The 27,647-nt window shown below is 37.4% G+C and overlaps 1 protein-coding gene across 11 annotated transcripts in view; it reads left to right on the top strand.

Annotated features, from left to right (window-relative positions):
* The window catches only part of CFAP61 (cilia and flagella associated protein 61), a 269,668-nt gene that overhangs the window by 118,280 nt on the left and 123,741 nt on the right, over positions 1 to 27,647 (top strand). For 8 of the 11 annotated variants that reach the window (XM_039874360.1, XM_039874366.1, XM_039874364.1 and 5 more), the window contains 4 exons: positions 3,114 to 3,240; positions 5,172 to 5,249; positions 15,366 to 15,572; positions 18,418 to 18,552. In XM_039874360.1, coding sequence (XP_039730294.1) covers positions 3,114 to 3,240; positions 5,172 to 5,249; positions 15,366 to 15,572; positions 18,418 to 18,552 — 547 coding nt within the window. Of the gene's footprint in view, positions 1 to 2,939; positions 3,042 to 3,113; positions 3,241 to 5,171; positions 5,250 to 15,365; positions 15,573 to 18,417; positions 18,553 to 27,647 lie in introns of those variants that run through there. The other 3 variants (XM_039874361.1, XM_039874368.1, XM_039874367.1) reach the window with 3 other exon arrangements.

Genomic DNA, 27,647 nt, shown 5'->3' with positions numbered 1-27,647 from the left:
AAATAGAAACAGATTCATAGATACAGAGAACAAACTCATGATTGCCAGATGGGAGTGGGTTGGGGGCTGGATGAAAAAGTTGAAGGAATTAAGTACAAATTGGTAGTTACAAAACAGTCACAGGGATGTGAAGTACAGCATAAGAAATATAGTCAATAATATTGCAATAACTATGTGTAGTGCCAGGTGGATGCTAGACTAATTGGGAGAATCACTTCATAAATTACATAAATGTCCAACCACTGTGCTGTTTGTGTTTTTGTGATACCTGGCAGTAAAACAGCCTTATATTTCACTAAACATTTACTGAGCAACACTCTGGGCTAGAAAAAGGCCTGGCCTTTCAGAGTTGACCATGATGTGATCTGAACTTTGAGCCTTGTCAGGGGGAAGATGGTCACAATCCAGAAAGCAAAAGATATCATAATAGAGATATGCAAAAATATTACACATTTATTCACTCTCCAGCCATCTACAGCACTTAATAACCCAGTTGTTGCATTTATCTTATATAGAAGCATAGGGAATAATAGTCTATGGCCATCAACATTCAAGCTGCATAATCCAGTCATTTAACAAATATTCATGAAGCAGTTATTATGTGCCAGGCATTGTTCTAGCCAGAGGGGTGCAGCAATGAGCAACTAGACCAGAATTCTTATTCTCATGAAGTTTTATTTTAGTGGGAGGTGAGAAACAGTGAGCAAAATAAATAGAAGTTAGAAAGTACTATGGAGAAAAATAGAGCAGGTTAGGAAAGTGTCAGAGTTTCTAAATTTTTAATAGGGCAATCAGGATTAGGGAAGGCCTCATTGAGAGGATGAATTTTGAGCAAACACTGATGTTGAGGTGAGAGAAAAAGGCTTGCATATTTGTGGTGGAGGAAGCAGAATTCCAAGGAAGAATGGCTGATAAGGGAGTGTGCCTGGAAGATTTGGAGAACAGCAGGGAGGCCTGTGAAGGGAGCAGGGAAAGCAAGAAGCTGACTATTTGGTGATGAGTCAGGAGGAGAAATCCCAGAGAGAGGGCACAGGAAGGAAGCTCCCATCTTGGAAGGGCTCTTAGCCATTCTAGCACTTGGGCTTTTACTTGGAGTGAGATTGGAATCATAGCTGGGGTTCTTAACTTTGGTCTGTGGGTTGAATTCAGGGTGAAAATTACATCTTTATTTCCGTAAATCTCAACTGAAATTTAACATTTCCTTCCATTGTCAAAGCAGGCAACAAACCACAATAGAATCAGTAGTACCTGTAACTTTCTTTTAAATTGAAATGACAGCCACTTCCCTATCACATTACAGGATTTGCATATATCTTCATATATTATTTATGGCTTCAAATATTATTTATGCTCATCTACAGAGCATTATTATACTACTACCGAATCATGTTACTTAATGATTCCTATTCTTTCCTCCCCTAGCTCCCTGGCATCTAATTTACTTTTTGTCTCTATAAATTTACCTACTCTGGACATTTCAGATACATGGATTATACAATATGTGGCCTTTGTATGTGGTTTCTTTCACTTAGTATAATGATTCAAGATTCATCCATGTTGTGACGTGTCAGTACTTCATTCCTTTTTATGGCTGACTAATATTCCATTGTATGGATAGATCACATTTTGTTTATCCATTCAGAAGTTGTTGGCTCTTTATGTTCTTTCCATCTTGGGGCTATTATAAATAATGCTGCTATGAATATTTATGGACAAGATTTTTTGTCGGTGGACATATGTTTTTAACTCCCTTGGATACTTCCTAGTACTTTTGTGATCTTGTTTTTTACATTTACATCTTTAATTCATCTGAACTAGATTTTGGTGTAAGGTGGCTATATCAGAACCAAGTTCTTATCCTTAACTTAAAAATTATTCATAAATATAATTGTGATATTAATTGATAATTTTTATACCAGCTAATTTTAAATGTAGATTATTCTTTGCAAATAAACCACTCTGTCCATAGTATAGGAGCATGCATTAAAACTTAAGCACAAATATTCACTATAATTGAAAATTAAGTCAGTTAGAATATTTTACTTTATTTTAATATTAGGAAGAATAGCACTGTTCAATTTAATAATAATACCCAAATAACTAGAGAGCTTTCAGTGCAAGGCCACTACATAATATGCAGGTCCCATTACAAAATGAAAATGTGGGGCTCTAGCCTAAGATGGAGAAACTATCTCCCCTTCCCATGGGCCCAGTGCTCCAATGCATGGCAAACAGGCATCCCCCAACAGCTGTCAACCTTTGCTCTAGGATGCACAAAATACCTGGGCAGGGGATGAGTAAGAGGTCCATGCTGAGTTGCCAGCTGAACATCCCACGGCACTGCAGCCCCAGATTGGGATGTCCACCACCTTACTCTGACTAGAGACTCCACTGGACATGCTGCCCCCTGATCCTTTCCATACCTATGTTCAGGACGCCACTGAGGGTGGAGTATGGTGGTTGAATGTGGGCCTTCCTCACTGATGCAACCGGGGATGGAAACCCAGTTGTCACCTCTGGGAGGGTGACAGCAGTAATGGGGCAGGGATGGAGAGACCCCCTTGGGGCCCAGTGTGCCAAGGACAGGAAACAGATGGGAGAGAACCCATTGTGGAGTGATTATGAGAGATGGGTACTACGTGTGAACCAAGGCTCCATTGTCTTACTTGACTTCACATAAAAACACAAAATCGAAGATAAAATTATTAAGAATTAAGACTTATGAAACCAAAGTTCAGTGTAATTTCTTAACTTCTTAATATACTCTAAAAATTTGGGGAAGAATTTGGCTTTGTATATGAAGTACAAATGAAATAAAGCATGGTCCTGAACATATTAAATGAATTTAAAATGTAACTTGGCATTATCTCTGGTTAATGGCATTATCAGTGATTTTTACCTTATTTTTTGCACATTTTTTATGTTTTTTTTTTTTGCAGGTCTTTTAGGATGAAATGAGTTACTTTTGTAATTAATTAAACCCCAATGTTATGCAAAGACATTTCACGGATACTATTTTATATAAATGTGACATGTTATAATTCCATCTCCATTTCTTTGGGGGAAGGAACATGTATTACTTTAACCTAAAAAATGCATTTCTTTTTACCCAGGACCATTAATATAAGATTAGCCAATTTATCAGATACTCCTGGTGTTGAAAATCTTGTCAGCACCCTCATGCTAAAAACAAGCATCTTGGAGGATTTAAAGCAATACAATGAGGCTCGCAGAGACCCTGTAAGTACTTGCTATGACCATACTGGCTTCCTTTTCTTTATGCTGTTGGGTCATTATGATCCATGTTGATTCAACTCTGAAGTTTCCTTGGACCTAAGTCGGAGAATCATGTGGTGGGGAGTGGCAGAGCGGGGTTGGAAGATAGGAGCAAGAAGAGAAAAACAAAAAAGCTGAAGTTTAAGGAAGTGAGGCTTTTCTCACTGGTGGCCCCAAGGGGGCTGATAAGATACCCTAAATCCTTATCATGGGGATGGAAAACTTGGGACTTGATTCAGACAAGTATCACAAAATGAGATTAATCCCAGTGCTTAGAATAGGCAGAGGGTAGTGAATGGTAACGAATGGTGGCTCAGGAATCTTTCGGTGCCTGGTGCTCAACTTAGCAGCACTGGATATCAAACTTAGGACATGGGACCCCATTTTACTCTACTGGATGCCGAGTCTATCTTACACCCTTTTTTTGAGCTAGCTGTATCCTCAAGAGTTGAATGGGCTGGGAAAAATCCTGTCTGACAAATGTTGGGTTCTTTTTCTAGTACAGTAACTATATTTTTGCCATGGCAATGGGAAAGCTAGCAGTGGTTCTTACATTAACACTGCTTTTTTAAAGATCTTGCAGTTAACCAGACATGGAACAATGCATGTAGTTGGAGAAATGCTTAGTTAATTTTTAAATAAATTTTATTTTTTAAATGTTATTGAAGTATAACCAGTGAATAGTTTGATGTACTTCACAATTTGAAGACACCATGTAACGAACACCTATCAATAAACAAACTAAACCTAGCGCACCAGAAGTCCCCCTCATGCTCTCATTCAATTACTTTCCCTCCAGGTTAATACCACCTTGACTTCTAAGACCATAGACTAGTTATGTCTGTTTTCGAACTTTATTTAAAGGAATCATGCAGTATGTTTTCTGATGTCAGCTTCTTTTACTCAGCAACAGGTTCGTGAGATTGATCCATATTGTGGCATAAAGTATTTTATTGCGTGAATATACCACAATTTGTTTCTTCATTCTACTGTTAAGGTCATTTGGGAGTTCTCAATTATTGGCTGTTTTGAATAAACCTTTTAGATCATTTTTAAGTCATCAAAAGGAAGATGCTAAACATCTAAACACAGTAAAACTTTTAATACTTATAAAGGCATTGAATTAAAATAAAACTTCCTCCAGCCCGTGTTATTTTTTGTTTTGTTTTGTTTTCATTTGTCTTGGTCTTCTTGGTCTTCTTGATTCTTCATTTTTTTTAGTTCGCCAACACGGTATGATGTAGTGCCTTGGTTCTCAAAATGTGGTCTAAGGAACCCTAGGGGTCTCTAAAACAAATTTTCAAGAGGTCTATGAGGTAAAAATCATTTTCATAATAAGAATAAGAAATTGGTATTTTTTCCTGCTATACTGATTTTAGCACCAATGGTGCAAAAGCAATGGATGGACAAAACCTCAAGAGCCTCAATGTGGGTCACGGCAGTGGCAGCAAACTTCCGAGTGGTCACCGAGTTCTTCACTGCCACACACTCACAGTAACAACAGGAAAAGAAAACCCACAATGAGATATCACTACACAGCCAACAGAATAACTAAAATAGAAAAGAGTGACATCAGTAAATGCTGGCAAGGGTACCAGGAAATCACATCACTCATATGTTGCTGATGGGAATGTAAAATAGTACTGTCACTCTGGAAATGGTTGTTTCTTAAAAAAATGAAAATGCATCTATCATGTGACCTATCAATTACACTTAACCTTATAGGGTTGGAGTGAGGATTAAATGAACATAGGGAGAGCATTTAACTTAATACATGGCCCAAAGGTGGCTCTGACTATCATTATGTGATCATGATTAAAACTCATTATTGACTGCTTACAGAAACATTAATAGCTACATTATCAAGGGTCTTAAAGCATATGCTTATCTTTCAGGATGGAACACCACTGCAGGCATTTGTAGCTGATGTAGCAGAACAAATTGTTGGCATTGCAGTGATCAGAAATGAAATGGTAAATTGTAAAATGGATATTAATTTCCTTGATTGTGCCTTTTATATCATGAATTAGCACACAATGCCTCTTTTAAAGTTTCATTTTTACTTATTTAATATGAATGCCTTCTTTTTCTGAAGGATATAAATCATCATATGCTTGCATCCCACTTGGCAGCCTTTCAGATCTTCATTTATTTTCAGTTCAAAATGTTGAAAATATTACAAAAATACATGAAAATATTTGCATTCTAAAAATTCAAATAACTCCACCACTACCACCACCACCAAAAAAAAAAAAAAAAACCTCTACTGCTTTCCCCAAAGGATGATTACTATTGATATTTAGGCAATTTCTTCCAACATTCTTCCTTACACTTAATTACATCATATATGTGTGTGTATGTCTTTCTATCTGTCTGTTGTCAAGCGGACATCTGATTTTGTTTGTTCCCAATCCACAGCCAATTATTCCAAAATATTTATTATGGAGTAGTCTGTTCTTTCCCTACTGATTTAAAATGCCACCTTTACATTATTAATTTCCATGTGCCTGCGTCTATTTTTACTCTCTCTTCTGTTCCATGGATTTATTTATTGGTATCTATTGCATTATTATGTGCTTTGATTCTGGTAGGAGAGTCTTCTCTTGTTTATCTTCTTTTTTTTTTAATTTTTTTGGTTTTACTTGGATATTTCCTTTTCCAAATAAACTTTGTAATACTTATTATGACTTTTTTTTTTTTGCACCTAAGTAGATTTTCTAGAATAATTTAGGCAGAATTACAATTAAAATATTGAGACTTCCCTTCTAGGAATATAGCTTCCTCTATTTTTATTGTTGTTGAATTCTTTTGAGTTCTTCAGAAAAGTTTTGTGGCTTTTTTTTTTGTATGGGTTTTGTGTGCCAGATATTTTGTCTACCCCTTCAGGTTCACTATCTGCCCTTCTCCATCCTGTTCTGTCTCAGGGAACCTAACCTGATGGGTAGCATCATGGGTACCTTTACCCTTTGGATTCCAATTAGGTTAGGCCAGTGGGCAACCCTGTTGCAAAGAAGGAAGGAGAGTGAGATTGGGATGCCTTTGCTAACTGGTCTCGCCACTGAATTCCCTGATCTTCTCAAGGCAGCCTCTTGTCTATGACTTTTATTGGATTCCAGTGACCACTACCTCTCATGCCACCTCCCTAGGGTGGTAATAGCTTGCAGTTGTTGCTACACTATCCTTACTGATTTCTCTAAACCCTACCCCCGCCCGTTGTAAATAGTCACTTTGTTAAACCCACTTCTAGTTACGCTAATTTGAACATACCATCTGTTTCCTGCTGAGACCCTGACAAATACAATCCTGGACATTTGTATTTTATTTCTACATGTTTTATATTTTTCTGTGTATTGTGAATAGATACTTCTTTTCATTATGCTTTCTAAATTTTTCTTTTGGAAAACTACTAATATTCGTATTGTGACCTTATATCCAGCCACCTTTCTGAGGTCTTTTATTAGCTCTGAGAATTTTTCAATTGATGTTCCTTTCCAGCAGAGCATCACTTCTACTCTATTATACTGGTCAAAGCAGTTACAGGGCATGCTCAGATTCCATAGATGGAGAATGGACTTCAACTCTTGATGGGGATGTAGCAAGTTCACTCTGAAGAAAAGCATGTGGGATGCAAGATACTGTCATGACCATCTTTGGAAAATAGAATTTGCCGCATCTTCTTTTAAAAATATATATACCTTATTTCTTTTTCCGGTTTTATTGTATGTTTAGAACAATATTCAATAGTAGTGTTTATTTTTATTTTTAAAAAATTTTTAATTAAATTTAATTAAATTAAATTTAGTGTGTGTTCAGGTCCTCTGCCCATTTTTTTATTGGATCATTTGTTTTTCTGTTGTTATTAGTCGTATGAGCTTTTTGTATATTTTGGATATTAGGCCCTTATCGGAGGTGTTGCTTGCAAATATATTTTCCCATATTTTTGGATGGTTGTCTCTTTACCTTGTTGACGATTTCTTTTGCTGAGCAGAAGCATTTTAGTTTGATGAAATCCCATTCACTTATTTTAGCTTTTACTTCCCTTGCCTTTGAGGTCAAATTCATAAAATCCTCTTTATGTCCAAGGTCCTTCAGTTTAGTTCCTATATTTTCTTCTATGCACTGTTTCAGGTCTTATATTCAGGTCCTTAATCTATTTTGAGTTAATTTTGGTGTGTGGCGATAGACAACAGTTTAGTTTCATTCTTTTGCGGTGGCTTTCCAGTTTTCCTAGCACCATTTATTGAAGAGGCTTTCTTTTCTCCACTGTATGGTTTTGGCTTTTTCGTTGAAAATTATTTGCCCATATAAATATGGGTTTACTTCTGGACTCTCGATTCTGTTCCACTGGTTCGTGTGTCTGTTTTTCTGCCAATACCATGCCGTTTTGATTACTGTTGCTTTGTAGTATAATTCGAAGTCAGGCAGAAGGATGCCTCCAGTCTTGTTCTTTTTTCTCAGGATGGCTTCGTCAATTCGGGATTTTTTGTGCTTCCATACGAATCTGATGATTTGTTGTTCTATTTCTTTAAAAATGCCGATGGGATTTTGATGGGGATTGCATTAAATCTGTATAACGCTTTAGGTAATATGCTCATTTTAACTATGTTGATGCTTCCAATCCAAGAACACAGAATATCTTTCCATTTCTTTGTATCTGTTTCGATTTCTTTTAATAGGGTCTTGTAGTTTTCATTATCTAGATCCGTCACATGTTTCATTAAATTTATTCCTAGGTATTTTATTCTTTTTGTTGCAATTGCGAAAGGAATTATTTTTTCCACTTCTTTTTCTGACACTTCGTTGGTAGAGTATAGGAACTCTATGGATTTTTGAACCTTGATTTTGTAACCAGAAATTTTACTGTATTTGCTTATTGTTTCTAGTAGTGTTCTTGTGCAGTCTTTAGGGTTTTCTATATAGAGGATCATGTCATCCACAAATAGTGACAGTTTTTCTTCATTTCCTATTCGGATGCCTTTTATATCTTTCTCTTGTCTGATTGCAGTCGCTAGGACCTCCAATGTTATATTGAATAACAGTGGCAATAGTGGACGGCCTTGCCTTGTTCTTGGTTTTAGAGGGAAGATTTTTAGTTTTTCACCATTCAGTATAATGTTGGCTGAGGGTTTATCATAGATGGCCTTTATTCTGTTAAAGTACTTTCCTTCTATACCGATTTTGTGAAGTGTTTTGATCATAAATGGATGCTGTATCTTGTCGAAGGCTTTTTCTGCATCTATTGATATGATCATATGATTCTTATTTTTTAATTTGTTTATGTGATGTATCACATTAATTGATTTGCATATGTGGAACCATCCCTGTGCCTCTGGGGTGAAACCCACTTGACCATGATGTGTAATCTTTTTAATATGTTGCTGTGTTTGGTTCACTAGTATCTTATTTAGGATTTTCGCGTCTGTGTTCATGAGAGCTTTTGGTCTGTAGTTTTCTTTTTGTGTGTTTTCTTTACCAGGTTTCAGTATCAGAGTAATATTGACCTCATAAAATGAGTTGGGAAGTATTGCCTCCTCCTCGATTTTTTTGGAAGAGTTTGAGGAGAATAGGTATTAAATCTTCATTGAATGTTTGGTAGAATTCACTGATGAAGCCGTCTGGTTCTGGACTTTTACTTTTTGGTAGGTTTTTGATGATTGTTTCAATTTCCATACTGCTGATTGGTCTATTTAGATTTTCCAGTTCTTCTTGATTCAGTCTAGAAAGGTTATATTTTTCTAAGTACTGATCCATTTTTTCTAGGTTATTAAATTTGGTGTTATATACTTTTTCATAGTATTCTTGTATGATCCTTTGTATTTCTGCGATATCAGTCGTAATTTCCCCTCTTTCATTCCTGATTTTGTTCATTTGTGTCCTTTCTCTTTGTTCTTTAGTGAGTTTAGTCAGGGGTTTGTCAATTTTATTAACCTCAAAGAACCAGCTCTTTGTCGCATTTATTTTTTCTATTTTTTTGTTTTCGATTTTATTTCTGCTCTAATTTTGATGATTTCTTTCCCTCTGCTGACTTTAGGCTTCATTCGTTCTTCCTTTTCTAGTTTTTTAAGATGAAGCGTTAGGTTATTTATTTGGGCTGGTTCTTGTTTTTGGAGGTAGGCCTGTAATGATATGAACTTTCCTCTTATGACCACTTTTGCCATGTCCCAAAAGTTTTGATATGTTGTACTATCATTATCATTTGTTTCTATGTATCTCTTGATCTCTCATATCTCTTCTCTGACCCAGTTATTCTTCAGTAGCATGTTGTTTAATCTCCAAGTATTTGTGTTTCTTCCTGATTTCTTTTTACAGTTGATCTCCAGTTTCAAAGCATTATGATCAGAGAATATGGTTGGTATGATTTCAACCCTCTTATATTTGTTGAGGCTATCTCTGTGTCCCAGTATGTGGTCGATTCTTGAGAATGTTCCATGTGCACTAGAGAAGAATGTATAAGCAGCTGTTTGGGGATGGAAGACTCTGTAAATGTCAATTATGTCCAGTTGGTCTAATATATCATTTAAGGATGTTATTTCCTTATTGATTTTCTATTTAGATGATCTGCCCATATCCAACAGTGGGGTATTTAGGTCTCCTACTACAATAGTTTTTTGGTCTTTTTCTCCCTTTAGTTCTGTTAGTAATTGCTTTACATATTTTGGGGCTCCCTGATTGGGAGCATAGATATTAATAAGTGTTATGTCTTCTTGGTGCATGGTTCTCTTTGTCACTGTGAAGTGTCTTTCAGTATCTTTCTTTACCTTTTTTATTTTGAAGTCTGTTTCGTCTGATATTAGTACTGCTATTCCCGCTTTTTCTCCTTTGCTCGAAATATCATTTTCCACCCTTTCATTTGGAGTCTATATTTGCCTTTGGAGCTGAGATGTGTCTCCTGAAAGCAGCATATGGTTAGGTTTTATTTTTTGATCCATTCTGCAACTCTGTGCCTTTTTATTGGTGAGTTCAGTCCATTTACATTTAGAGTGATTATTGAAACATGAGGTCTACTTATAGCCATTTTATCTTTTACTTTCCATTGCTTCCTTGGCCTTGTGCTTGTTTTCTTTATTTTGGTTGGGTTTTGTGGGTTTTCCCTCTGGTCCTTCTTGTTTTATGTTATATACAACGGTTCTGAATCTTTGGTGTGTGGTTACCATTATGAATATGTAAAGGATAGTTATATATATTACAGTCCATTTTCTTCTGCACGTGCCTTATCTCCATTCCCCTTTGCGAATTTGGATCTTTGAATTCCCCCTCTTTTCAGTCATTTTTATCTCAATTTGTTCCTATGTATGCTGAACGTTCATTACTATCTTGTTATAACAATTCTCTTCTTATTATTTAAGCTTATTATGCCCTGTTCTTAGTAAGGGTTGCACTCCTCTGCTTCTATTTGCCCAACAGTCACTTTACTCCTAATTATGTTTTTTTTTGTTTGTTTGTTTGTTTGTTTGTTTTTGTCATTTTGTTTTAGTGAACTGACTCCTTTCAGTATTTCCTGTAGTGCAGACCTTGTAGTGGAGAATTTCCTCAAGTTTTGTACATCTGGAAAGGTCTTGACTTCTCCTTCATATCTAAAGGAGAGCTTAGCTGGATACATTATTCTAGGCTGGTAGTTCCTTTCACTTAATAGTTTAAATATTTGATTCCATTTTTATATGGCTTGTAAGGTTTGCACTAAGAAGTCCAGGGATAATCTAATTGGTTTACCTTTTTAAGTTACCGCTTTTTCTCCCTGGCTGCCTTCAGAATTCTATGTCATTAATATTTTGATAATTTTAATACAGTGTGTCTTGGTGAAGGCCTTTTTGAGTTGAGATAATTGGATGTTCTGTTGACCTCTCAAATTCCAAGCTCCAGCTCATTTCTTAGATTTTGGAAATTCTCGTCAACTATTTGTCTGAAAATGCTTTCTAAACCTCCTTTTCCTCGCCTTCGATAATGCCCATTATTCTTATGTTTTCTCTCTTGATGGCATCTGCTAGTTCTTGTATTTCTCTTTCATTATTTTTATTCTTCGGTTTCTCTCTTCTTTCTTCTGATTTATTTCTAGATTTCTGTCTTAGATATCACTGATCCTTTCCTCCATTTGGTCTACTCTATTTCCCAAGCTTGCTATTTCATTTTTCAACTCTTTCAGTGTGTTCTTCATTTCCAGAAGTTCTATTTGGTTCTTTTTAAGGGTTTCAATCTCCTTGCTCTGCTCATCTAGTTTTTTTTCTAATTCCTGAAATTGTTGATTTGTTTTGGATCTCACTGAGTTTTTTCAGAAGTACCATCCTGAATTCTCTTTCATTTAAGTTACGTATTTCTATGTCTGTAAGCTTATTTTCTGGAGATATTTCTTTTTCTTTCTTAGATGCCTTGTCACCTTGGTTGTTCATGGTGTTTAATGGACTGTTTCTCCACCTGAGCATTAATAGAAGTATATTCTGCTGTTTTTCTAGAAAGAAGAATTATTATATAAAGGTCTCTCTTTAGTCTGTTGCAAAGAAGGTGCTTTTCTTTTGGTTTCCAGTAGGTGGTGTCTAATACTTTGGATCCCTGCTTTCTATAAAGTGTTAATAACGCTTTTTAAATTTTCTTGTAGATATTTAATCACACTCGCTACCCTCAGTTTCATTCCCTGCCAGTGTCAGCGACAGTCTCCACAGCATTTGCTCAGATTCCCCTGGGGCTCCATGGTGGTCGATATCAGAGGGAATGCGGGTGTGGCCCTCTGGGTTGGGGGTTGAAGGCTACGGCTCAGCCTCAGTTTTGCAGCCACGGTCAGCAAAAATCAAGTGTATTCCTCTGCAGTCCCATCCTGTTTCTCTGCTTTTTGCACTGATAACTGGGCCTTGCAGCCAGCTGGCCATGGGGAGCTCGCAGCTATCCCAGGCAGGAATGTTCAGGGAACTCGCCGCTCCTTCTCCCTTTAATAAACTATCCTCGTTCTTAGATTCATTTCTCTTTTGATTCAGTATATCTTTGAGTAATTTTTTTAGAGAGGATGGTAGGTGCTAGTATCTCCGAGTCCATACATATACAAGAAGTTTTCTTTTTGTTCTCACATTTGAATACTCTAGTGTATAGAATTCTTATTCAAATTATTTCTCATTAGAATGTTGATATTTTTACTCTTATTGTCTTCCAGTGTCCAGGGTCACCAATAAAATAAAATCCGATGTGAATAAATGTACGTTTATTTGCTTTCTCTCATGAGAATTAATTTTTTCTTTTTATTCCTGCAATTCTGAAAATTTACCAAGAACTATCTTATGCCTCTTTTGAGTTTGGAAGTTTGTTTTTTTTTTTCTATGACTTTATTAATTGTTTCTTCCTTTTCATTTTCTCTATTCTCTTCTTGAATTTCTTTTTAGATGGATATTGGACCTTTTGAATTGATCTTTTACTGTCTCTTAACTTGCTTTTCATATTTTTTAATCTCTCGTACTTCTTTCTAGATTTCCTTAATTTTGTGTTCCAGAACCCTAATTCAACCTTCAGCCATGTCTATTCCATTATCTAGGCCTCTTTTTGGAATTTTAATTTCAGAGTTCATATATTTAACTTCCAAATCTCTTCCTTGGTTCCTCTTGTTCCTTTTTTATAGCAGCTTGTTTGTTATGTTATATACAATATCCTTTTTGGTATGTCTGAGAACACTGAATAGAATTGTTTTAAATTCTCTTCTTTTCACTGAATAATCTCTGTTTTCTTTGGAGTAAGATCTATGTTTCTGTATTCTGGTCTTCTGCATTTTTCAGTTTTCCTCAAAAGTCTGTCCATGTCATGAATGACAGATTATATTACCAGTATGGCTGTCTGGCATGGGTATCCTTGACAGTTGTGCATATCTGCTTCTCCATTGCATCTCTCCAGTCACTGGGAGGGCTGCCCACCCACATGTCTAAGTGAGAATGGGCATCAGTCACCTGACTTCCTCTTGTGGTGCTTGAAGGAAGTACTGGCAGGCAGCAGGCAGGGACCTTTGAGTGGCCCAAGGTAGGAAGTTTTAACCTAGTGGTAGAAAACTTTGGTATGTTTCCTTCTCAAGTAGAACTGCCTTACTCCCCCAGACCCCATTACTCCCTCTCATTATTTTTTCCAACCCATTATTTTAAAAATAATTTTTTGTTTAATTTTATGGGATTTGGGATGGGGGGAAAATCAGATGCACAAGGCCCATCTGTTGTTTTTGAGCTAATAACCTCTATTGGCTCTTTGCTTTTTGTTTCTCAGTGACTTCTCAGCCTTACACTTATTACTTATTTTATTTTATAATGAGGGATGCCTCTTTGGTAATTAAATAAAAGTCTTAGAGTGTAAAGGCAATTATAGGGTCAATGGAGATGGAAAGCTCAGACATTGCCAGAATTGCCCTTGGGTGCTATCCCTGTTTCTTCTGTGCTTTGTGGCAGGAGCTGGAAAGATAAGGAACCTTGAGGGGCTTGGTACAGACTTCACAGTTTTCCTGAATTTTCTACTGCTAGCCTTGCCGATCACAGAGTGAATCAAGTTCCTTGCATTTTCCAATTTTTCTTCTTGAAAGAATGCTTTTAGGACAATTTTACTGTGAAAAGTTAGAAAAAATATAAATGGGGGCTTTCCAATCTGCCTGTGGTTTGATTTGCCCTGCATATCAGGTGTGTTTATTGTTCCTGTCATTGGAGAGTCACGCTCACTCTGGATTTTGTCCCTACCCCCACAGTGTGCACTGCTGGGAAGTGAAGCAGGAGAAGTTGAACCAATGCACAGTTATCATGGAGGAGCCCCTGGTTCCCTCCCCCGCCATTTAGGAGACAGAGGGTGGTGATCAGAACCAGGCCCATGGAAGCAGGAGCAGTGTGCCCAATATTTCCTTTTACAAGTGAACACTCACTGGTTCTTTAAATTACCTTCCACAGTATAAAAATGTTATACAATCATGTGCCACATAACGTTCAGTCAATGACAGACTGCATGTAAAACGGTGGTTCCCATAAGATTATAATGGAGCTGAAAAATTCCTGTCACTGTCATAGCTGATGTTCTAACATCATAGTCCAACACATCACTCATGTTGGTGGTGATGCTAGTGTAAACAGACCTTCCAGTCATACAAATGTATGGCACTTACAATTATGTACAGTACATAATACTTGATAATGATCGTAAAGGACTTTGTTACTGGTTTATGTATTTAGTATGTTTTTTATTGTTATTTTAGAATGTACTTTTCTACTTATAAAAAAGTTTTCTGTAAACAATATGCTGTGTTATGCTGGCAGCAGCCTTGTATATCTCATATTTACTGCATTTCTTGATTGCATCATTTTCTCTTGCGCTTGATTTAATCTCAGGTTGTTTTGTATGCTAACATGCTGTACAGGCTAGTAACCTAGAGGCAATAGGCTATATCATATAGTCTAGGTGTGCAGTAGGCTATACCATCTAGGTTTGTGTAAGTGCACTCTCTATGATGTTTGCACAAGAACGACAAAATCACCTAATGCTTCATTTCTCAGAGTGTTTGCCTAATGATGCACTTCTCAGAATGTATCCCAATAGCTAAGCGGCACATAACTGTACCTCAGAGGGATAAAATGTTGAAAGAGTGCCTGTGGATGAGGCCCAGCTTTAGTTTTATTCTAGGCCCACCCAGCCACCTGTACGAATTAAAATGTGTGATGGCTCATTTCCACATTAATAGATAAATAGAGAATAGTTACAAATCCAGAGAACACTGGTGGGTGTTTGTCCTGCTCCTGAAATTTGCACATTATCAGTCAGTCGTGCTGATCAGCTCATGCTCCCCTTGCCCAACATCAGTGAAGAACTGCTCTCCTGCTGCCTGGCCACTAGCAGAGACTCAAGGCTCCCTTTAAGGAACAAATTCCAAAGCTGTGTAGGCATCCTCCATAGACAAGCCATCAGAATAGGTGACTTTCAAGAAACATAATTTTTAATTTAAAAAAATTTAGTAATGAAGATGAGGTGAAAAATCACAGGAAAGAAAAACACATATCTTACTATTGTACCTAAGGTAATTTTAAAAAGATTTTTATCACAAAATGCCATTAGTTTAAAACACTCTTAGATGTCCTTTCCCCTCCTCTTTTTTTTAGGATATAGAGTACATTCGATCCCATTACAACATCGAGGATTTCATCTACTTCAGTCACCACCAGCGTGAAGAACATGGGCACCTGTATCACTTTGCCCTGAACCCCATTTTTCGGCACTACACCAAGTTTTTTCTGAAGGAGATCCTCCGTTTAGGCTATAAATCCTGTCTCTACTACCCTATTTACCCGGAGTTCAGAGAAAGCAAGGTAAAAAATCTAATTCACTTTTCCAGCAGATCAGCATTCACAGTATCATGCGTATTGTGTGCCATGTTTTGTTCCTTCTTCACTTGATGTATTTTGATTATAATGTGGCTCTGAATTTCAAATGACTGTATTGAGTTTAGCCCCTACACTACAGTGGAAGTTCAGAGGTTTTAATTTCTGAAACAGTCACAACCAATATAATTAGTAGAACAATTTGTTGGCTTTTCCATTTTGATAAAACAGAGACTGAAAACTATGCAAAAATGTTCTAAGGGACACAAAAATCAGATTATTTCTTATGGTGCATTAGTGAAATGCCAAAACGGTCCTCCCATGTTTTTCAAGCAAAGAACATTTTAGTAATGAACCCATAGAATAAATCAATTCAATCCTATAATGTTGGTGTGATATCATGGCATTCCAAATAAGCACTATAACCACCCCCATAAAAGTGATGGATAAAAAAATGGAGATTTGTGATACTGATGTAACCTTTAGGTTGCAAATACCTATATAACTGCGTAATACTTGTCCTACTTATATAAAGGAATACTTTAGTAATGAACATATATCTAATGTATGTACATTAGATATATTTGCATGTGCAGATAGCAGTGTCTTTATCTTGCTTTCATTTATCCTAATTTAGTCTTCTTCATAGCACTTTTCACTAGCTAAAATTTTATCTTTTTCCATGAAAGCAGAGGTGTTTGTCTGTTCAAAGCTATATACCAGTGCCTAGAAGAGTCACACATATATGTGCATGCACACACACACATACGCACACACTCATGTACAGTGTATTGGTTGTTCCACAGGCAAGAGCTTCTTCAAGCTGGATTCTTAAGGTGTTGTTTCTTGCAAGTTGGTCCCTTTGTCAATGACAGCACTGATCCTCAGTTCGACATAGACTGGAAGGGTGATGATATTGAGCCATTAGAGTAGGTACAAGTTGTCCTATCAGATCCCATTCATGACTGACAACTTTCTCATGCTCTGTCTTGAATCTTCGATGTTGTCATATTTCTTCTTAGTTACCACAAGTGAGCTAAGTGGATTTGTTAAATGATCTTATTTAGTAAACTTAAAACAATCTGAAGTTTATTAGTACATTCACATAACAGTAATTTTACCAATGTATCTTATTTAACAAAAGCCTTTTGGAGAAGTACAGAAGGAATGGGAAAGAAGGAAGAAAAAACATGGAAAAGATTTTTAGTGAGATACAGAATATGCTTTAGTGATAATTTTTTTCCTATCAAAATGCAGTTCTATAGCAATGTAAATGTCCTAGATTTAAACTTAATGAGATGGGAAGGTAACAGTTTTGCTGGAAAATCCTGGTCCTACAAATTTTTTTTTTACTTTACATTTGGCCAGTTGCCAATTTGATGACCTTCAGGATGTGATATTAAATTCTTAATTTTTTTTCATGATGTTGCCTGCATGTGCCATGCTGATGGAGCGTGCTTTTGGATCCATGATAAAAATAGTATCCTGGGCATTTCATTGAATATTCCTGTATTTATCCCTATGGTGTAGGATTCAGAATATGTTATTCATTATTTTATAGAGAGTGTGGAAACATATTTGGAAACATTTCCTCTCTGCACTTCCAGTCGATTCACACCTATACATTTAAACAAGTGTAAGTAGCCGCAACAAATGATTTAAGTAAGAATTTCCAAATTCTGCTATAAATCTCTAGTCAACTTTAGTAAAAGCTTCACTTCATGAAGATGGTTTTCTCCACACCTTCTTGCTAGAACATGCATTGAGAGATCTTTCAGGCTTAAAGAGAGAGCTCTGGCTAGGAATTCCTGGGTTCTGTTTTTCAGTGTGTAAAATCGGGGTGTGAAAGTCAGTGGTGAAAGATTTTAGAAATTTCTTTTAGAAGCTCTTAGAAATGCTTGGGGGCTATTTTTAGAATAGCAAATAAGTCACATGTAAACCATTTTATTTATTAAACACATCTACAGTTCAGTTTTATATTCTTTGTTTTCCAGCTTATATACGATAAATATATCTTTAAAAATATTGGCTTCACAGTTTAACTCTTTAGGTTTAAAAGGTTAAATACCAAGTTAGTTTCACCAAAACCCCTAAGACTTCATAAATGTAAAAGAAATAAAGATCACCATGTTCATTTTTTTCTACCAACTTTTAAACATTAGGTAAAATTACTATTTAAAGCATTCTCCTAAAACATGACTTATCATAGTTCATTTTAGTAAGCATAAATCTGAGTCATAATTTAATATTAATTTAAGTCAAAATAATATGCTTCAATTCTCCCACCCTATCGCCACTTTCCAGTTTCATCTTTTTGTTTCAAAACACTTATTTTATCAGCAGAGGTACAGTTGAAGTAGCTGTGACTTTCACAAGAAAGAGAATTTTCTCATCTGCATTCAGTTGCCCTCAGATGACATTTTTATCTGTGTGCCTTCTTAAAGCAGCTTGTGCCAAACACGCAAAGGTTAACGGGACACAGATAACATAGCTTAATGGGGTCAAATGAAGCTGATTCATGATCACTATGGAGAAGAATATCCTCTTGGGGGAAATACTTGTACTGAAAAATCCCATAAACCAAACCACTTGTTTATCTGTCATTCCCACAGAGATAGTAATGTAATTACTCTCGTAATTATCTTCATTAGTGTCAGGCATTATCTACAATTCATTCCTCTGCTCAAAGAGTATGTTTGTTTATTTGCTCGGTTTTTTTCCCCTATCCGATTTGGCTGAGTTCAGAATGTTGTATTTGTAAAGCCACACGCAGGCATCTGTGCTGTGATGCTCTGACATTTTCTCCCCTAAAATGAAGATTGCTGTCTTGCAGTTCCAGATCTCCTACGCCCACTCCCTGACATCCGCCCTTCATTACTTGGTTCCCGTGCGACCACGACGACAGATTGTCTATCCTCTGGAAAAGCTTGGCATCAACGCTCCATCAAAGGCGGTCTCCAAGGATCTGGTGGGTAGCTGGGCGGCAGCAGGCAGGAGGCATGGTGCCAGCTTATGCGGGTGTGGCAGATGGGGTGACAGCACTGTCTTCTAGGGAGCAGGCTGCTGCTTAATTACAGGGAGCCTGGTGCCCGTGCCCTTACAGGGGCACCCTATGGAAGCTCCCCTGTAGCCCTCAGGTGGTTATTTCCCAGTAAGCCTAAAACAGGAGCCTCATGATCCCTTGGGCAACAGTCCCCATGGACCCCATAGGGACGTCTTCATGTGCTGCTGTGTCTCAGGGCAAGTGGCCTGGAGTCAACCTTCCAGGATATTTCTGTTTTCTTTCCTCTTGCTCAAAAAAGCAGATTACCCTGTTCTATTATGTTTTGCTTTTTAGGCAAAAGTGGTCATTCACAATTTGGTCAAAGCTAACCGAGAAAATTGAGCTGGCTGCAATTGAGATTTTTGGGTCTGAGTCTTAAGCTGGGTTTGTTAGCTCCTTCAGGGAACCAGGTTGACTAACAGGGACATATTAACTGTCCTGGGGTGGCAGAGAGTTTGACCTTAAAATGAACAGCTCTGTGAAGCTCCTGTTACCAGAACAAGAAAGGGATTGAAGTAAAATTTAGATTTAGCATTAAATGGAAGTGTACATGTATATGTACACACAGCCGTGTTTAGTCATTTAACTGGAAAATGTGAGCTTGTCAGGTTGACTTATGTGTAGGCTTGTAGTGTTTGAATAATATACTTCCACTTAAATAAGTTTAAAAAAAACTTTCAGTGGGCTAACCGTTGTCCATGTGAGAGTGAAAAGAGGGATGTAGAAAGTTTAAATTCTCCAGCCATTTAGCCAAAAAGTTGCTCTTCAGAGCTAGATATGATGCTCAAATAAACAACTGATGACAACCTCAGTGCTACAGGAAGTGCAACATTATATTGCTCCCAGTTCCCACTTTATATATGAGTGCCAGGGGGAGAGGGGTGGCCTCCACCAAGACCCATCTTAGAGGCAGCTGCTTACTGCAACCGAGGCTGCTTTCAGTCCTACATTTATCTATGTATTTGTAAAATAAAAAATAAATTTATATTTATGTTCTGACAAATTCTAAATTTATATTTGAGTAGAAACTAAAATAACAATTCTTTTCCCCCTCCCAACTCTTTATTGTGGAAAATGTCAAGCATATGCAAAAATAGAGAGAATCATGTATAAAGCAGGGCTTTTCATTCTGCTTGTGCTGAGGGACCAATCCATCATACAGTGATAGTTTTATAAAAAATGAATTCCTAAAAAATGAGATTAAAGAACAAAGACAAAATTCAAGTCCAATTATTTTATTTTTAAATTTAACAGATACAGAATTACTCTGTGCAATTGCTATAAAAGCTTCTGAATGCTTCTCTCAATCTCTGCACTTAACACCTTCACAGACCAGTGACATTTACAGATGGGCACCTGTCTTAGACCATATTTTGAGTAGTACTGAAACTCCCATATACTTGGTACTTAGCTTCAACAATTTTCAAGTCTTGGCCAATTTTAGATCTTCTGCACGCCCACCCACTTCCCCTTCCTCCATTATCATTTTGAAGCAATCCCCTAATATATATCATTTCATCCAGGATCACAGGTGTGTTCTCAGATAGCAGGGACACAGCATTGCAGCTCACACTGTTTCTGCTCTAGAGGTAAGAGTGCTCAAGCACATCTGGAGGACCTTTGGGATGGACACCAGGTAGTCTGTTTATGAGTAGAGATCCTGGGAAAGGACTCCTTTGGAATGAGAGTTAAGTAAGACCCACCTGTTTGATGCAAAGAGAGCATGGGGTTCAGGGAGGGTGGATTCATCCATATCTGTCACTGAAACACATATCGTCATGCTCATCCCACGAGAAGGGGCTGCAGGTACTAAATATGTGGATGCAGCTTTTGTTGTCAGATCAGGATAAGGATGAGAGTTGCTGCCCTTTTGCAGCTACTGCTGAGACACCTTCATGTATGGATAGATCATACAAATGGGCCAGGAGAAGTGCTCACACATCAGTGGCAGCCCATGGCTCTGGTCCTGTGCCTTCAGCCAGTCCTCCAGTAGCATGAGTGGCAGTGCTGGGGTGTGTGGTGAAGTGGGGAGCACAGAGCTATGTCATGAATATCAAGAGCACTGTTTTTCTGAACACCACGTGCCTCACCCACACTCCACCCCTGGAAATCTCCAGAGTTGGACAATCTAGAGGTGAGCTGGAGCTCCAGGTGAGGAGAAAGCCAGAGAAAACATTTTTATTTTTTTATTTTTTCATTTAAAACAATACCATCAAACTTCTCAGGTTCGTATGAGTTGAAATCATTGCTCACATTTAACAACCTTCTCCGTGGTCATATCAGTGTGCTCTGTTCCACCAGAGCCCCAGCTTATTTCAGGACATAGCAGAGGATGGATTGTTTAAATCCTTGGTCCAGGGTGGAGCCGATGTTATGTGATGTTATGCTGTGTTGTTCATTGTATCAGTGAATTCTGACTTTATAAGAAGCATTTTTACTGCTACTCATACTCATTCTTGAGAAGGTTTTAGTAAAGGTTTTGATTTAGTAAATGAGATTTAGTATCAAGATTCAGAAATCTTGATAGTTTGATCAAAGGATTATCAAGAGCATAATCCACATGTGGTGGGCTTAGATGTTCAAAAGTTAAAATGCTACATTATGCGATTTTTAGTTTCCTTTTTTAACATTTTAGGTGGATTTAACATTTTAGGCTGATTATCTGAGAAAAAATGAGTCAATTAGAAATTTTTTAGAAGAAATTTTTGTAGAGTCCTAAATACATTGATTTCTTAGCAGAGCGAATAGTATTATGCCTGTTGAACTAAATGAGGTTAAGGAATTGTCATTACTAAATGAATTTTTTTTTCCTTTTTAAGTTTTATATACCCCCTCTCCCAGTGTATTGAGCTTTATTTGGTCCTCTCGGCTCCCTCTCCATGTCTGCACATTTCTCTCACTGGATATTTACCGTTCATACCTTTTATCCTATTTAAACCATCTCAGAGTAACTGTTCATTCCCCCTCTTTCACCTAGGAAGACAGTCTTTAAGGAAACAGATCACTCCAGGCATGAGTAATGGGATAGAAAGCATTTCATCTCGGTGGGTTGCCAATTTGAATCTGGCACAAGCCAGCAGTGATTGAAATTCATCACTGCATGGCAGAGAAATATACTCTCTCCCTATCCCAAGGCCCTGGTGGTTTCTGCCTGGTTTGAATGATAGCTGTCCCTGCCATAATGCCTTCCCCGTTGTTTCTATTAATTGATAGCTTGCCCCATATCAGGTCATAAGAAAGGACCTGGAAAACATGTAAATGGTTTTCATCACACATTACAGAGGTAGGCCCCAAAGATTCATCATAATGTCTCCATGGTCAATTGGTATAGATTCATGGATAAGAGAGAGGACTTTTTTTCTAAGACCATAACCACATGGGATGGACCTGGAAGAGTTATTTCTTAGCTTTAAATGGACCTTTATGGCCTATGCATTTACATTCTGAGAATTATTCTGATGGAAAATTTTGATTAAAGGAATTGGCGTGGCCCACTTGCATGAGAAACACTCAAAATTTAGCTGAATGATTTGAAAGGCCATATTAATTGAAGACTGTGGAGCAAGTTGACTCACATTTACTTTGGGGTGGTTCTGTGTACAAGCTTGCTTTCAGAGATGGTTTGACATGGTCCTTGCCTTCAAGGAGCTTATAGTCTAGTGTCAGTATCAATGTAGGACCTCTCAGGTAGTTAAATCAGGCATGAGAGGACTGCCCTGACCCACGGTATCAAGAGCCAGACTCAGGAGGAATAGCCACACTGGGATTAGATCTGTTCTACAGAATCTTTCAGGAGAGAATGTGTTTTGCCCGAGACACTGTTTCCTTTCCAGGTCTGAGATTTTATATAATTCTTACTTGTGAATTTAAACACCAGAAAATCTGCTTTGAACTTAAATAGCTCCTACCCTTGCTTCAGTAGATGCTCCCCAACACCCACTTCTGTCACTTTAGTTCTTTATCTTGGTTTTCAGTCTTCATAGCATTATAGTGTGAACTTATCTCTTTTTTTCAAAATTTTTGGGGTACCAAATCAATTCATTATCTTCCAGACCATAGAATTACTTTAAGAATCATACTTTCAGAATGATTAATGCCTGTTATTTTTTATGGTTGTTTATTAGTGATGGTCTATTTAACTCTTCACTAATGAATTCTTTGAGGCCTCTATTTTCCCTTTATCCTTTTATACAAAGAAAAATAATGGTTTATTTACCACCACCACCCCCCCCTTCTCAGAGCTAAGTGCTGCCCCACTTTTTTCTGGTATGTGATCTCTCGGGAAGATGTCACTCACTGGCATTCAGTTACCCTTTGAATTGTCCCTTTTCATCTCGGCTGTTCTTCCTCAGTCCAGCTATAATTACCATCTGATGGACTGTTACTGGATACTGTTTCACTTGTACATCTGCTGCCCTAGGAAATTACATTATTCCCCCAGCACCTGCTAGATTTTCCCCAGCTTAATTGTTTCCTAACTCCTTCCTTAAACCTGGAAACTTTCACTGCCAGTGCTTAGACTTCCCTTGGTTGTATTTGTGGTTGAGGCATGTGTGTGTTCGCATGCACATGTATATGTTTAAATTAGCCCTTTAGTATGGTAGAAGTTTCTAAAAATGCAAACCCATATTTTTCAGCATCATATATGCACTGATCATTATTAATATGGCCATGATATTTTTTTCTTGAAATCAAATTAACCCACTTTAAATCCCGCCATGAGCCAAGTTTGTGTTTTCAAGCCACTTCTCAGCCATTTCCTAAACATTTATACTACCTATAGGAAATGTATTTTCTCTTGTTTATGGTAAACCCTTTTCTCTGGCATCCTTAGAATAATTTACATAAATTCCATCACGAGCTTTTGTTTTTTCTCCAAATAAAAATATAAATTCTTTGATCATTTCTTTCCAATTCTCTGAACATTATCTAATTCAATATTATGCATAGTATATATGTTTACATTAAGAAAGACTTATAGATCTGAGGTTTCTTCTCATTGTTATAATTCCTCCCTTTTAGAAAAGTTACAGAGTAATGAACAACTACCCCTATTAATATGTATTTAGTTCTTGCGAAAAGTGTCCTGATCAGTACTTAAATAGTTACTGATACTATCATCTTCAATGTACATAAAGAAAACAGGCTAGCAGGAAGGAGAATAAATGACTTGTCTGAAGGTTAATTCAGTGACCAAGCCTCAAACCCAGGTGATTGGATGCCAATCACTTACCTTCAATCGCTATATATATATATACTGTCTTACCTAAAAAGTTAAAGTACTGATATCATGACTTAACTATAGGAAAAGCAAACCACAGATAAGGAGGATGGCTTGATAGAAACCTTTTGGAATCTTTCAGATCTTTAGCACCAGCTACTTAATCAAAAGATAACCCACAGGTAATTGGCTTTCCCCCAGAGCAGTTTGGATTTTCCTCTTGGCAGAGTCATTCACTCTTAGGTTTGATCTAGTGCCAGCCTGACCTGGCTGGGCTCAGCTGAGAAGGAGCAGAGACATATGTGTACTGGGGTCAGTTTTTGGACATCAGCTGATCCAGGTTGTCTACACTTCTCTCTCTGTTGCATCAGCTTGCTGTTACAAACCTTCCAAAACTGTAATGGCAACTACTGGGAAAGAAGGAAAAAAATTATGATTCCTTAGATACGTCACACTATAGATTCCTCAAGTTCAGTTCCATGTTGTATGTGGCTTCTTGGTGTTGTTAGAAAGTGCTCAAGTCAAGCTCTGGATGCGTGACTGAAGCTTAGCTTGGGAGGTGAAGTGTGGACACACTGCACACTAGTGGCGTGACCAACAAGTACTGGACATTGTTTAGAAACTGGACTGCAATAGAGTGGCAAGATGAGGTCTTTAGGGCGTGCTAAGAGAAGAAATTGTGAAAGGTAATTTCTTAACATCACAGTATCATCAAAAGTCAATCCTACATCTTATCCTCATTTTCTACAATAGATGTTATAGGACAATCTCTCTTCCCTCCCTTTCACCCACCCTTTAACCTTCTGCTCTCTCTCAGCTTTATTGACATATAAATCATATATTATACAATTCACTCATTTAAATTGTACAATTTATTGGTTTTTTAATAAATTCAGAGTTGGACAACCATCACCACTATTTAATTTCAGAACACTTTCGTCACCCCAAAAAGAAACCCATTAGCAGTCATTCTCTATAGCCCCACTTCCAGCCCTAGGGAACTACTAATTTACTTCATGATTCTATGAATTTGCCCATCCTGGACATTTTGTATAAATGGAATTATACAGTATGTGGTATTTCGTGATTAACAGTTTCTTTTACTTGGCATGTTTTTGAGATTCGTTCATTTTGGCATATGTATCAGTAACGATTCTTTTTTATTGCTGAATAATATTGTGGATATACTACATTTTATCTGTTGATAGAAAATTCACTTGTCCTCACTCTTTGGCAACTATGAATAATATTGCTGTGAACATTCATGCACAGGTTTTTATGTGGATGTACGTAGGATCAGAATAGCTGTATTATATGGTAACTCTATGTTGAATTCTAAAGGAAGTGCCAAACTATTTTTCAAAGTGGCTGTACTGTTTTGCATTCTCTCATTCTTAGATGAGAGCCAGCATTCCTGCTAGTAAGTGGTGAAGTGCTAGTCAACTCAAGGCCATGGGTTCAATTTTGGGAGAGGCACTTTCATACCATGATGAGAGAGCTTCATACACATTATTTGACAGTGCACCACTAATAAAAGCTTCAGTTCTTTTGATAGCAGAGATTTTTCTAAAATAAAACCTCCCCTGCTCTTATCTTTCCTGTATTAGCCTCCTGTGGGCTTACATGGACATTTAGGAGGGATCCGTAGCAAAGAAAACACCCATCCAAATCATGGGAGTAAAATGGAGGATGTTCTGGGTTTTTAAGCCACCGGCATGTCCTTTGTTTCAGTCCACTTTTTAGTAGTGTTATTGCTTTTAAAAGAAAACTGCCACAGCTTCCAACAGGAAAAAAAAAAAAAAAAAGCTCCCGAGGCGTTCCTGGATGTTGATAGGGTTCTTGCACCGCCCAGTAGGAGGAAAAAACGCTTTCTGTTCCCTGCAGAGCCAGGGTAATGAATGCCGCAGAGGTCCAGAAGTGCCTCCGGATACATCAGCTGCCTGCTGCAGTGCTCTGGAAGGCCGCAGCCAAGCAGGGCTCCTGGGTGGACCTGAGCTCCCGGGGCAGGAACTGGCCTTCGCAGCTAAGTGGCTTCTTGAGAATCCGCCTTCAGGGAGAAAAGGCATAGCAGCGCCAACAGGAGGCTTTGCTTTGTGTATTTTAAAGTAGCTGGGGATATAAAATGACAAAAGGAACAATTAGAGCTGCAAATGTTGACTAGGGAAGTTACAGCTTTTCTCCTTCATTAAAAAAAAATATGTCATTACAAAAGCAGTACATATTTATGGTTGACATTTTTGGCAAAAAACAATAGAAAGAAAAATCAGTAAAGGCTGCAATTCTCTATAGATTAGTTAATATTTTGGTGTTTTTACAGCTAGATTTTTTTTGTGTGGAAAAAAAACATTCATACAATTAAATATGGGGTCATATGTATATAGTGTTTTGAAACATTCTTTTTTCACTCAATATCTGTGGGGGACTGGTTCCAGGACCCCTGTCGATACCCAAATCTGAAGATGCTCAAGTCCTCTATATAAAATAACGTAGTTATTTGTATATAACCTATGCACATCCTCTCTAATACTTTAAATCATCTCTAGATTTCTTATAATAACTAATACAATGTAAATGCTATGTAAATAGTCGCTATACTGTATTGTTTCGGGAATAAAGACAAGAAAAAGTCTGTACGTGTTCAGTTCAGATTCAGTCATCATTACTACATAGTACAAGTCAGCAACAACACAACTTTTTTTCCTCCGAATATTCTTGATCTGAGGTTAATTGAACCCTCTGATACAGAACCCAGGGATACAGAGAGCTGACTCTATGTTATAAATATTTTTGCATGTTACTAAGTATTCTAAATTGTCGTTTCGATAGTTGCAGTTGTCCTCTGACCAGCAGTCCCTAACCCTCAATGAGTACTTTCTCTGTGCTAGGCACTGTGTTCTAAGTACTTGCTTGGATTATCTCCTTGCATTCTCACACAAGTTTGTATGTCACTGTCTCTGTTATGCAGTGGGAGAAACAGGTTAGGAAAGGTTCAGTTATGTAACTGAACATTAAGCTAGCAAGACTTGGAACAATCACGAAGCCTCTTAATTTCTGTCTCCTGTCACCCTGTAAATATGTTCACTGTGGCTGGGTTTTCCCCTGCACCTGGATGGAAAGTGGGCAAGTTCTGTGACTTTTCTGGTTAATTTTATTTATTTATTTTATTATTTTTTATTATTTTTATTTTTAAAATTTTTTAAAAATTAAATTTATTGGGGTAACATTAGTTAATACAATTTCACAAGTACATTATAATTTAACATCTGTATAGTCTATTGTGTTTACCACTCAAAGTCCAGTTTCCTTCAGCTACCATATATTTGATCCCCTTTACCCACTTCACCCTCCCCCTATTCCCCTATATTTGATCCCCTTTATCCCATCTACCACACCTTACCTTCTGGTAACCACTAGTCTATAGTCCATGTCCATGAGTCTGTGTTTGTTTGTCCTGTTCCTTTGTTGCTTTTAGGTTTATATCCCACATAGAAATGATATCATGTGATTTCAACTTTTTCTGTCTGGCTTATTTCTCTTAGCATGATTATCTCGAGTTCCATCCACGTTGTCACAAATGGCAGTATTTCATCTCTTCTTATGGCTGAGTAATATTCCCTTGTATATATGTAGCACAGCTTCTTTAGCTAATCATCTATCGTAGGACACTTCGGGTGCTTCCATTTCCTGGTCACTGTGAATAATGCTGCTATGAACATCAGTGTGCAAATATCTTTTTGGATATGGGTTTTCAAGTCTTTGGGGTAAATACCCAGTAGAGAGATTGCTGGATCATATGGTA

This window comes from Pteropus medius, unplaced genomic scaffold (assembly GCF_902729225.1).
Source record: "Pteropus medius unplaced genomic scaffold, Ma_sr-lr_union100, whole genome shotgun sequence".
In the NCBI taxonomy this organism is placed as follows: domain Eukaryota; kingdom Metazoa; phylum Chordata; class Mammalia; order Chiroptera; family Pteropodidae; genus Pteropus; species Pteropus medius.
Note: the sequence above shows the minus strand (reverse complement) of the source record. Positions and strands in the feature narration are given on the sequence as shown.